The sequence below is a fragment of the Penicillium maclennaniae genome (genome assembly GCF_028827695.1).
Source record: "Penicillium maclennaniae strain IBT 15551 chromosome Unknown utg000005l:1.0-2652337.0:1.0-2654196.0, whole genome shotgun sequence".
Taxonomy (NCBI): Eukaryota; Fungi; Ascomycota; class Eurotiomycetes; order Eurotiales; family Aspergillaceae; genus Penicillium; species Penicillium maclennaniae.
This window is the reverse complement of record NW_026623217.1, coordinates 929498-942084: the sequence shown is the minus strand read 5'-3', so window position 1 is coordinate 942084 and position 12587 is coordinate 929498. Positions and strand designations below refer to the sequence as shown.

The 12587-nt window shown below is 47.2% G+C and overlaps 4 protein-coding genes across 4 annotated transcripts; 2 read left to right on the top strand and 2 right to left on the bottom strand.

Annotated features, from left to right (window-relative positions):
- Positions 1–1209: 1209 nt before the first annotated feature.
- On the bottom strand, positions 1210–3793 carry N7477_005590 (ubiquitin-specific protease UBP14; the record flags this gene model as incomplete). Its single annotated transcript, XM_056967253.1, has 7 exons — positions 1210–1354; positions 1409–2635; positions 2740–3067; positions 3122–3395; positions 3444–3584; positions 3638–3705; positions 3763–3793. 7 exons carry the CDS (start codon positions 3791–3793, stop codon positions 1210–1212), a joined length of 2214 nt encoding a protein of 737 aa, XP_056822007.1.
- A 309-nt stretch (positions 3794–4102) lies between these two features.
- Positions 4103–6238, top strand: N7477_005589 (replication factor A subunit protein RFA1; the record flags this gene model as incomplete). Its single annotated transcript, XM_056967252.1, has 6 exons — positions 4103–4146; positions 4231–4382; positions 4436–4526; positions 4587–5127; positions 5183–6081; positions 6145–6238. 6 exons carry the CDS (start codon positions 4103–4105, stop codon positions 6236–6238), a joined length of 1821 nt encoding a protein of 606 aa, XP_056822006.1.
- A 2792-nt stretch (positions 6239–9030) lies between these two features.
- Positions 9031–10599, top strand: dbp3 (RNA-dependent ATPase DBP3; the record flags this gene model as incomplete). Its single annotated transcript, XM_056967251.1, has 3 exons — positions 9031–9262; positions 9417–10380; positions 10443–10599. 3 exons carry the CDS (start codon positions 9031–9033, stop codon positions 10597–10599), a joined length of 1353 nt encoding a protein of 450 aa, XP_056822005.1.
- Positions 10600–10773: 174 nt separating this feature from the next.
- Positions 10774–12425, bottom strand: N7477_005587 (oligosaccharide translocation protein RFT1; the record flags this gene model as incomplete). Its single annotated transcript, XM_056967250.1, has 2 exons — positions 10774–11626; positions 11680–12425. The coding sequence occupies 2 exons, from the start codon at positions 12423–12425 to the stop codon at positions 10774–10776; spliced, it is 1599 nt and encodes a 532-aa protein (XP_056822004.1).
- Between the last annotated feature and the right edge of the window lie 162 nt (positions 12426–12587).

The following is a 12587-nucleotide window of genomic DNA, read 5'->3' as shown; positions in this document are numbered from 1 at the left end:
TCAGAACCTTTTATATATAAAGGGCTAAAGTAAGACTTAAATTTAATCTAACTAGGCTACGAACTGTGTACAAAAAGCTTGAAGGAGAGACGTCTTCTACGTGCGGTCATTGTATTAACATACCAGGGTCACGTGGTTTATGTGACCTATACCGGGCATTAGCCCGTGACAGCCCACAGTGTGGCAGTTTCTACTAAGCTAACATCTACGCGTCTACTAAACTCTTTAAAGACTGGATATATTAGGATGCTAATCCACCACTATGTATTTAGTTCTTCGCTATCAATCCTACATTGTTACTTGGAACCGATAGTACCTTCACTATTTGACTTATTGACAACCCATCCTACGATTGAATCAGGCCAGCTCCTTAGTTATCCGCCCTCATTAGTGCCCTCTTTGACTTGGACACCTTTGCAAGACTACTTTATAGACCCGAGCCCGTGTAAAGCCTACACGACTAGGTGAAGGTATTGTTGCGAGTACTGCTGGAAGGCACGACTGGGTAAGTTTACCAGATACTGGACCAGCTCACAGTCACCATTTAGCGACGCGTAACAATTAAAACTCCTCCTATATTATTACTTGGCCTTTCGGAGATGTTCTTGACCAATTCATGATGTAAAGCAGAGTCCTTAGGAGATAGACATAAACTAATCAAGATAAATAAGTAAGAATCAGAGTTGTCTAAAGCAGCTTTTGAAGCCCAAAATATTCAATTTCAGTTTGGCCATCAGCCTTCATCCCTCAGGATAAATTATATATGGAAGCGTAAAAATGCATTGCATCGCGATTCTATTATCTCATAATAGTATACATGAATGTAATTGATATGAAATCTAATGTCCTTGAGCGAGGCGGGCTGGATTTGGAAGACCTAGGAATTGCGGGCAAGAAATTGCAGGAGTAGGAACGACCCTACAAGACCTACATGAACGAGAACTGTAATGAATTATCTTCCGTGTAGCTGCCAATCTTTCCCCCGTCAACTTTGAGAATAGACCAAAAAGAGGTTCAAGAACAGGCTAGGAAGGAGAGAATGAAGTGTCGAGGCCACCTTAGGTTAGCTCTTTGGGCAGGCTGTAGCCTTCGTGGGCCACTAGGGTGGTGTATGGTGATAAATTAAACGTGATGATAGAAGTAGTTGTTTTGGAATAGTAAGAGGACAATTCTAAGAGGCTCGCCTACCCCCCCAAAGAGCCAGTGGGTCTATACCCTTGTGAGGAAGTACACGTAGGCAGTCTTCTTCATTTCCTCGATATCGTCATACCTCACGACCTTTTCGTCATTGAACATGACCCATGAAAGGCTGTCTTGACCCGGCAGTGCCTTGCGAACAAAAGCCACATAATGACTCGAAAAAGTTAGTTGCGAACGGAAAAGGAATTAATCAGTGACATAAACTCACCCAGCATGAACAGAGGTACCTTTATGACAGACGATAGATCGCAACTGATAAAAGGCTGGCTTGCTGTCATAGCCAGATGGAACACGGTGGGTATTACTGTCCGTCTGAATATCCTCAACTTCCTCCTCAGGGTGGCTAAAGACCCAGTCCAGAGCGCGATTTACATCGCCGTCAGTCGCAGCTAAAGCCTGTCGGGCTCGAGCGGCCTCGATGCCCATCTCCCCAAGCTGCATTATTTTTCCTTCATCCTCAACATCCTTAGATCCACCTGTATTTTGACCCAAGACTAGAGGGTCATCGATGTGCGGATCATCCATATGAGCAAACAACCAATTCATTGCGGCCTCTGAATCAGAGTTACCTGTTGCGTGAAGAGCCTTCTCGCATCTCGCGGACGGAAACCCCATACTCATCAACTGATCGAGGGCACCAGGGTTAGGCACGAAACTAACACTGTCGCTGACTTCTGGAAGAAGTTCCTCATTCGGATCACGCTCTGTAGCCAAATAGGCTCCAAAGTCAATTGGCTTATCATCGAGAAGCACTGGAATATCAAGTTTGGTAGGAACCCAATTTACCAGCTCAAAGCGACGGGCATTTATGGCCAGTTCGCACGGTAGGGTTTTGAAAGAAGAGCGCTTAGAAAATCCATCACGACTATCACAAGCAGGGCAAATCAGCTCGACGATCTCCTGTGCCGTGAAAATATCCAGACACTCTGACAAAGTCACCGATTCAAAACGTCCAGACTCGCTCGACACACGGCGGGCGGGGACTGCAATTGAGATATTGTCCTGCTCATCTACCTTGTAGCGGACTTTTCTGCAGCTCAAGCATTGTAGACGTTGTTCAACTTCGAATCGAAAATGTTGGACAGGGTTGAACATGCTTCCCTCATGTTTCGAAAGGCTGACGGATTTAAAAACATGCAGGAGGAATTCGAATGCATCCTGCTGTCTCATTGTTGCAAATTCCTCGTGACCCTGTCCGATGAGATATTTGAACATCGTCGGTGGCAGGCCCTTTTGATGGGGAACATCTGGGGTATCCGGGACGGCAAAAACACGTGAAACTGGCTGAGAGTATCGGCCGGACAGAATGCCATCTGCAAGCTTCCTCAGTTGAGTTTCCAGGTCTTGTGCTGGGGTCTGGCACAGCGGTGGCTCCTTGGTAGGATGGTAGTAACGCTCTGCAAAACCGGGCGTCGAGAAGATGCATTGCATAGTACTGGATAGATAACAGCTGTTTCCAAGATTGGTCAGTCCGGTGAAACCGGGCCAAAGACTGGTGATAGTTCACGACCATCCTCAGTGGTCATGGAAAATTCCCACTGCATGTTGTGTTCTACCTGCATCTCCATCAAGCTTTTCTCTGTCTTTTCACGCCCAGCCAAATAGATACCCCAGTGTGCGAGGTGATTGGCAAGCTCTGGGTCAGTTCGCTCCTCGTTGCACTTGTAGCAATATACATCCGCCGAGCCCTCCGCTGTGATGGAACCAAGTTTAACAGCAACACCGTGGGATGCTGAGTCTGCATGAGCAAGAGCGTGTGAATTCCCCGGACTGCCACCAAATTGGCTTCTTCCGCAGCCAATATTTCCACATTCCAGACAGATCCACAGATTCTCTTTCAATTCACAAGCCGAGCATTGGCTGGAGTCTGCGAATTCCCATCAGTACAATGTCAGAATTATCGCTTATAGGGTGCCAGTACCTTTGCTGTCTGCATCCTCAATCTCCTGCTGAATCATACATAAAGTGTGCTCACAGGGAACAAATTCTTGTTCCCATGCTTTGACCTCTTCCCTTTTGGAAAATGTCATTGCATTCATGATGCCCTCAATCACTGAGGGTAAGTTGCCGCTCGTTTTGTCCACATCTTGCTGAGCACACGGATAGCATGTAACCGATGTCACAATTTCATATCGATCCTCGTCTGTTTCAGCAGTGATCGCGAGCTTCGAAATCTTCGGCGGGGGCTCGTCACGCTGTGATGAAATCAGTGAAGGCGTGGTTTTTGCGTGGTCCAGACTCACCTGAATTTTCTTCGGAGTCCTTCGAATATTGAGAGCCAGCGGATGCCCAGAGCGCTTGTAGTGGAGCAAACCATGGTCCCTATCCCCAGTACAGCCACCATTAAAGCAATGGAGGCACACATTCAGACCCGAGTCATTATCCTGTGAATACTGTGATTAGCCAGGTCCGGAAGACAGAGCCCAAAAGAACAAACAATCGAATCAAAGCACTGTGTGCAATCCTCCCGATAAACAGCTTGAGAGGGCCCCGGTGGGCTAAGCTCTAATCAGTATCGTTAACAAGTCAGTTCATTTGAAGGTTTGTAACGCTCTCACCAACCTGAAGCACCCGAATGGACACAAGAAATCATATTGCGGGTCGTCCGACGAGATATGGAAGCCTGTCAATGCGAACCGAGCAGGAGGAACGGCGAGGAGGCGAGCTGAACATAGCAAAAAAAACAGGCGGGACAAGGAAGAAGCTGTCTGCGTGGGGCTATGGATTACCTAATGACGTGGGGTACGTCGCATCTCCTTGCCTGAGGTGTGTCACGCACGTGACTCCACCACTTTACGCGCTATTTCCTGGCTCACGCGTCGCAGATCTCGGCGCTCTCTTTCCACCTTTCTCCCGTCTCAAGCTTTAATACTGTCGTTCATTATCACCCGAAGTACTCAAAATGGCTTCAGATGCAGCGTCTCAGGTCACTGTGGGTGCTCTCAGGTAAGTACTACGCCCTAGCCCCGAGACCACAACAGTCATCTTTACTTCGGCTGAGCAACGACTGACATTTGACGCCAACTTCAGTGCCATATTCGATGAGACCAAGGACCAAGTTCGTGAGCCCATCGTTCAGTGTGTTCAGGTCAAGCCGCTGCCACCCCAGCCAGGCCATCCAGAACGCTACCGCGCCGTCTTCAGTGATATTGCAAACTACGTCCAGACTATGCTTGCCACCCGTATGCTAGGCCAGCTACAGAGAACTTTTGCACATCGTTAATATGTCCCATAGAAGCCAATCATGTGGTGACTGATGGCTCACTGCGAAAGGGTTGTTTTGTTCGTCTCAAGTCATTTCAAGCGAATGCTGTGAAGGGCAAGAAGTGGGTAACCCAAAGCAAAGACCCAATTAGTCGGCCTTTTCATGTACTGACTTGTTATAGAATCTTGATTATTTTGGATCTGGAGGTTCTGAGAGAGCTTGGTGAGGTAGAAAAAATTGGAGAACCCAAACCTCTGGAAATCAAAGCCGAGGAGGAAGAGAAGACCCAACCCACCACGATATCCAGCAATGGATTCTATGGATCCAAGCCCTCGAATGCACCGGCACAGCAACCCAACCGAGCACAGCCGATGCGAGGGCCTTCCGCCTCCGCCCATGCCACCATCTATCCTATTGAAGCCATCTCTCCCTACTCAAACAAATGGACCATCAAGGCCCGCTGCACAAGTAAGTCGAGCATCAAAACCTGGCACAACAAGAACGGAGAGGGAAAGCTATTCAGTGTCAATTTGCTTGATGACAGTGGTGAAATTCGTGCTACTGGCTTCAATGATCAGTGTGACATGCTCTATGACCTCTTCCAGGAAGGCAGTGTCTATTACATCTCAAGCCCTTGTCGTGTCCAGATTGCGAAAAAGCAGTTCACCAACTTGAACAATGATTATGAACTTACATTTGAACGGGACACTCTGGTTGAGAAGGTAAGTGCTGTCTCCGAAAGCCTGTGAGAATCATGGACTCACGCATCAAATCTAGGCGGAGGACCAGCATGATGTTCCTCAAATTCGCTTTAACTTCACTACCATCGGGGACCTGCAATCGGTGGAGAAAGACACAACTACCGACGTGATTGGTATTCTCAAGGAAGTGGCCGAAACATCTCAGATCGTGTCCAAGGGAACTGGCAAGCCTTATGACAAGCGCGAGCTCGGCCTGGTTGATAACACGGGATTCTCAGTCCGCTTGACTATTTGGGGGGCTTCCGCGGTCAATTTCAATGTCGCTCCGGAGTCTGTGGTTGCTTTCAAAGGTGTCAAGGTTTCCGACTTCGGCGGGCGAAGTCTGAGCTTGCTGAGCTCCGGCTCGATGACCGTAGACCCCAATATTGGAGAAGCCCACCGACTCAAGGGTTGGTATGACGCACAGGGGAGAACAGAGGTTTTTACATCTCATGCATCTGTATCGAACGCAACCAATTCCAACATGAAGCCGGATCAATTCAAGACCATTGCACAGGTTCGTGAGGAACAGCTTGGCATGTCTGAACAGGTCGACTACTTCTCGCTGAAAGCAACCGTAGTCTACATCAGACAGGATTCTACCTGGTGCTATCCTGCTTGTCTATCTGAAGGTTGCAACAAGAAGGTGACTGAGCTGGACCCCGGTCAGTGGAGATGCGAGATGTGTGACAAGACTCACCCTAAACCGGAATACCGCTACATCATGCCGATCAGTGTGAGCGATCATACTGGCCAACTCTGGCTTAGTTGCTTCGACGATACTGGACGGTTGATCATGGGAACTTCTGCTGACAATCTCATGCAACTCCGAGAAGACGACCCGACTGCATTTGGTGAAGTCTTCCAGGAGGCCAACTGCCGGACCTGGAGCTTTCGGTGCCGTGCGAAAATCGATACCTTTGGTGATCAGCAACGGTAAGCCATTCCAAGTCCATTGTTCCTTACAAGGACTCTGTGCCTAAACTGATTGTGTTATAGTGTTCGATATCAAGTTTCATCCTCAAAAGCTGTTAATTACTCCGAAGAAGCATCGCGCCTTGCCAATATCATCAGCTCCTACTCTCTGGAATAGATTATTAGCAGAGCTGAAGTCTTGAGGTTCCTCAAATGCGATATTGGGTTCTCTTGATCCGTTTTCTGTATTCCGGTCGGCTATGATTATTATCTGAATCGCAATGTTTTTCTTTATTCACGATATTTCAAAAGTAGTTGTGATATGAGTGAACGTCAGACTTTGAGAGTCAGTCTTTTCAGAGCGTATCAAAGTACTACCTCCAAGGTTCCGTCTGGTCGGCCAGGCAAACCCCTTTCGGGGACATAGATCGTTTCTTAGTTTTGAATCCCCATCTATGTGGATAAATATATAGATTTATTTCCTGATTTTAGTACCTGATCACTTAATTTACTTCGTATTCTCCTTTGTTCGATGTTTGACTGTATCGTAGAAATCTGTGTATTGAGAGGACATACTGATCGGTACGCATACAGTGACAGCAAAAGTAGCGACACCCCCTGACCCACACCGTATTGATTATATAATATTCTGCCGCTTCAAAACCTCATTTAATTTCCTTAATATAGTGTATACTAGCCTTAGCTTTCTATAATTGCCTCTACCCGGTGCGGCATAGTCTCTGATAGATATTCTAGGTGACGTAGCTTAAGCTCACCCTATACGATCTAGGCTGTCTTTACTAAAATAGTATATAACTCATGTTGGGATATAAGGGTAAAGCTACCACGAAGCAGATCGTGGCCCCTTAAGTCCGTGGGATCAACCTTAGTCTGACTAGGTCAGTCGGTGCCAGACAAAGGTAGAAGGTCAAAGGTCGTAGGATAGACTATAAGCAGATATAGCCTAAACGAAGGCAGAACCACAGTCCTGAGGATCAAAGGAAGAAGGTAGAGATGACTTTAGAAAGTGGAAAATGACTTGAGGAAAGTAGAACTGACTTCAGGAAAGTAGAACTGACTTGATTCTATCTGCTAGACAAGAAGGACGTATTTATAGGCTAGGATAGCCTAGAAATGACGTCTAGAATAACATACAAATGACGTACAAACACTAGGCAACAACATAATGAAGGTGGCAAAGAAGGGAATCGAAGAGAAGCGAAAAGAATGATGTCAAGGATCGACGGTCTAAGCCACCCCCAAAGCACCCCCGCAGGATCAGGCTATGCATGCCTAAAGGTGGACCATTTTACCCCTAAGGGAAAGTGGTCCGCCTATCCTTAAGGGGACCGAGGGTCGAAGTTTGTTCACCGGGGTCCGAAGACCATGGTCGAAGTCCGCGGGCAAGGCATGCCCGAAAGCATCCCCGAAGGAACGGACCATTCATGCCTGAAGGCGGACCATTTACCCCTAAAGGAAAATGGTCCCGCCTATCGTTCGGGGGAGGGCCGCGGACCAGAATCAGAAGTGGTCAAAACATCATTTTGATAGAAGAAAAATCTGGTCACGTGATCAATACAATCTGGTCTTATATGTTGAATATAAGGATAGATCTTTCTATGTAGCATTGGTCTATATTCCAATAACTCATAATTATTCCTAATATAGATTAGGTCTGGCCGCAATTTATATATCTTCTTCTCAAGCAAAGCCCAGAGGTTCTTAATAAGATTTAAATTAGGCGAATATAGAGGCTATTCTATTACCTAAATGCCTATATTAGCGAGGCATTCGCGGACGACTACCGCGATATATATAGGCGTATTATTATACTAAAAAATACCGCCTTTATAATTTATTAAAGTAGGTAGGATTCGTATATAAAGATTATAAATAATAAAGCGTTTAATACCTTCGCGAGGCGTATTTAGGTCACCGAATACTAGAATAAGATTAGTCCGATATATACTACCAGAAAAGGCGCCCTCAAATATCTATTTAACCTACTTTCCCTTAGATAGAAGCCCTTAGTATTAATCTTCTTTAGGCTAATCTTTTACGCGGCAGAAGGTCTATTTATAGGTTATTTTAATACCTTATTTAACGGTATATTTATTAGACTAATAGATATAAGCCTAATCCGTAAGTATAAAGTATTAATATTATATTACCTACCAAAGATATATCGTAATATATTTATCCTTTAAATAAGGGCGCTAGGAATATCGCCACTTTCCTATATTCTTAGCGTTTAGTAGCTATCGAATTAAGTTATTTAACCTATACTTAGTTAGAACATAGCATAAATCTTTATAAAGAGACAGATAAGCCTTATTTAAAATCTCAGCTAGCAGATCGACTCGCTTAATCTTTAGATTATCCTTAATTGTAGTAAGAAGACGCGACCGGTTATTATTATTAAGCTTTCGTGGGCGGCTAGGGCGAGGCTTAGAGACACTGTTTAGGCGTTCGCGGTCCTTTTTAATATTATAGCGAATACCTAAAAGGGAGACCTAAGGATAGTGCTTATATATACGCTTATATCCCTAACTAGCAGTCTACGAAAGCTCATATATACGCTCACGCAGGGCAGGGGTGGATTCTGATCGTAGTGCCATGATTTAATGCGAAAAAAAGGGGGAATTAGGGCAGATATAAGGCAAGAACGCGGTTAACGCGCTCTTGGTGTAGACACTAGATCTAGCGTGTTCTATAGGCGGTGAACACATTAGGAGGCGGTGTGGTAGGTGGGGCTATAGGGGGTGTCGATACTTTTGCTGTGTCACTGTATGTCTAAGTGATGTGGGTCAACTCTAGGCGGCGCGGTGAATATTGGCAATTCATTTTATTTTCCCTTTTTTTTTTTGGCGATCGGCGCTCACCCCGGACGATTTCTTCAATTGCAGCAATCTCACCATTGTTGCCCGGTCTCTCATTTTCCCTGGTCAACTGGTATTGAACTCTTTTGCCATGGGTAAAAGAAGCCACAACGCCGAGCCAACTGAGCTGCGGGCAAAGAAAAAGTCGAAATCCGACAAACACTCAGGATCCGCCAAAGAGAAGACCTCAGACAAGGAGATTAGCACCTCGGAGGATCAGGCACCTTACTCCCAGAGTAGTGCCCTGAGTGCCCTCCTTCAATCCCAGATTGATCAGTTTCTGGACGAGAAAGTCATCAAGGTCACCGATCCTTCGCCCGAGGGTGCGAAGTTCCGCCCACTTATTTCCTTCGACTATCTGCCCCCCCTGTGACGACAATTTGTATGCGCCATTGAAGGAGTTTCCTGCACCGACACCGATCCAAGCAGCAACTTGGCCTCTCCTTTTCGCCGGTCGTGATGTGATTGGCATTGCAGAGACCGGAAGCGGCAAAACTTTGGCCTTCGGTTTACCGTGCCTCAAGAAGCTGATGGTCTCCAAGCGGAACAAGAAATCTTCCCACCCGGCTACCGTCATCATTTCACCCACCCGTGAACTCGCTATGCAAATTTATGACCAGCTCGTCAAGTTTGCGGACGTGGTGAAAGCCGGCGTGACTTGTGTCTATGGTGGTGTGAGGAAGGACGAACAGCGTGAAGCGCTCAAAAAAGCCGTCATCGTGGTCGCCACTCCTGGTCGCCTCAAGGATCTCATGAACGACGAGTCCGTCAACCTCTCGAAAGTGAAGTACCTCGTTCTTGATGAGGCTGATCGTATGTTGGATAAAGGATTCGAGCAAGATATCAAAGAAATCATCCGACCTATGCCAGTCTCCAAGAGACAGACTGTCATGTTCACGGCCACTTGGCCTCGCTCTGTCCGGGACCTGGCTGCGGGTTTCATGAATTATCCAGTGACTGTCACCATTGGCGGGGACCCGTCTGCAGACCCTCGTGCGAATACGAGAATTAAGCAAGAGGTTGAAGTCATGGACGGGCGGGAAAAGGAGGGAAGACTCATCCAACTGCTGAATCGGTCTCAGAGAGGTACCAACAATCCCGAGAAGGTTTTGGTATTCTGCCTATACAAAAAAGAGGCGATCCGTGTGGAAAGGCTCATCAAGATGAAGGGGTTCAAGGTTGCTGGCATTCACGGTGACCTGAACCAAACTGATCGATTCCGCAACCTTGAAGCTTTCAAAAGCGGCGCGGCAACCATTCTGGTTGCTACCGATGTAGCAGCCCGTGGTCTGGACATCCCAGCTGTGATGTTGGTGATCAATGTCACCTTCCCCCTTACTGTGGAGGACTACGTGCACCGCATTGGGAGAACTGGCCGAGCTGGGGCTACGGGCCATGCCATCACCTTTTTCACGGAACAAGATAAGGCATTGTCCGGCGGGTAAGTGACTCATCGAAAAAACCTTGCACTCAAGACATTCACGACATGCTAACCTGCGGTAGATTGATTAATGTCCTCAAGGCTGCTAAGCAGAATGTGCCAGAAGATTTGTTGAAATTTGGCACTACCGTTAAGAAGAAGCAGCACGACGCCTATGGCGCGTTCTTCAAGGACGTCGACACGGACAAAAAGGCCACAAAGATTACATTCGATGATTGATTGCTGATGATGAAGTTACTGTGCTTTGAGGCCTTTGCCACGAGACGATACAAGCTCGCGCAGTTTCACAAAATGTCCCATAATGTACTGTCGTTCCACATAGAGTCTTGTTTAAATTGTCAGTTTATTGGGTACCGGTTTGGAGGTTCGTTGGGTTCATATTCGACATTTGACTCACATCAGAAGACAATAGGCGCCACTCAATGAAACCGCGGAGATGATACCCAAACTTGATACCGACAAAACTCGGGAGGCAAGTGTCGCTGTAGCGACAGCCCCGAAAACGTAACTGGTTGGTTGGATGCTCACATCGCCAAGAAGAAGATCGTTCCCGTGTCGACGTAGATACGCGTGGATGAAATTGTAGCTCCACAGAGTACGGACGATCATGTTCACGATGTTGGCCAAAACAAGGCCATAGGCACCCATGGACCCTAGTTCTAGGAATAAATAGGCTGCTAAGGCGTAACATGCCGAGAAAACGCCCATCCAAGCCGTCTGTTTCCGTATCTCCCGTGGGTTGGCTGCAGATGACACGAAAGCTTCAGTAATTCCGTTGAAGGCCAGAAACGGGATATAATAGCAATACAGTGACAGCAGATCACCGACATGGGAGGAGGTCCATTGACGTCCCCCTAGAATCCGTAGCACCTGCGGCACCATGACAGGACCGAGCGGAAAGATCAAGACAGCCAACAGCTGATAAGCACGCAGGAGGTCAACCATATGGTCTTTAGCAAGGCGAACATGCTGCTTATCTCGCTTCCCGCTATTATTGGGGCTGAGTAGGGTGGAAAACAGGTTTCGGCTACTTTCCTCGAGCGGCTGAAAAATGACACGGGCAACAAGACCCCCGTAGTTGGATGCTAGTGAGTAGATACCCTGGTCCTCCAAGCTAGACAAGGCTGCAAGCATCATGGAATCACCCTGCGTCAGAAGATGTTTCACCAGTGATTGCAGAGAAACACTGGCGGCGATTGAAGTGAGGCGATGAGAAAATCGACTCAGAAAATAATCTGATACATTGCTTCGCAGTGTCAGACTAGATCATATGGGATAGACCCGAGGGATCCACTTTACCTGGATCGTATACGCACGGGGAGCAAAGAGAACCGCCTTTCATCCGCAGCCCACAGCAAAGAAACCGAGTAGCCAAATATGAGAGCAATTGAGTAAGCCATATAGCCCAATGCAAAAGGCAAAGCACCGGCATCTTTGCCTATTCTTGTTGCATATATGAAAGCGGAACAGGTGGTGAGACTCTTGAGAAAGGCCGCAGGCATCTCCACGGCTGCGCGTTTGTCATACCACATGTGCTGCTGAACGACTGCAAAACATGGCTCAATACTGAGCTCCAAAAATGAAGCTATTCCCGTCACAATAACACTCTCTTTGAAGAAGGGAATCCATTGTGCTTGTCTCGGTGCCAGGCGCTCGTAGAGCAAAGTGAAGAAGATAGCCGACGGAACTCCCAGAAGCAGGCTCAAATAGGACATGTTCACAACCGATTGAGATGCCTCTAATTGTCCGTCTCGTGAGGCAGACTTAAGCCGCTTTGATTCCTGCCGCTCGGAGGTGTATGCCTGTGGCAGAGGCTGTCTTTGAATCGCCAGACGAATGCTCTCTCTGGAGAAATACAAGATCGACACCTGATAGAGTTCAAGCTGGGCAGCGATACCAAGCACTATTGGCGAAAGGGAGCGCAAGATGAGCTGATTCGAAGCAAAAGTGAAGACTCTAGAGGCCAATTGAATCAGAATCAAAAATGTCATGCCAGTGGCGGATGATGCCACGACATCGCCGACTCGGGCTCCTTTGGGCGGCATTATGGATTCACACGGCAAACTTGCACGGACCGAGGTTCTGGAAAAGAAGGGGAGACTCCTCCAATTTCCACCTGGTCCAAAAGACATGCGGGATGATGAAAGTGACCGGCGAGGAATTTAGGCAGATGCGTGCTAGTGCCACGCACTGACCGCCTACTCCTG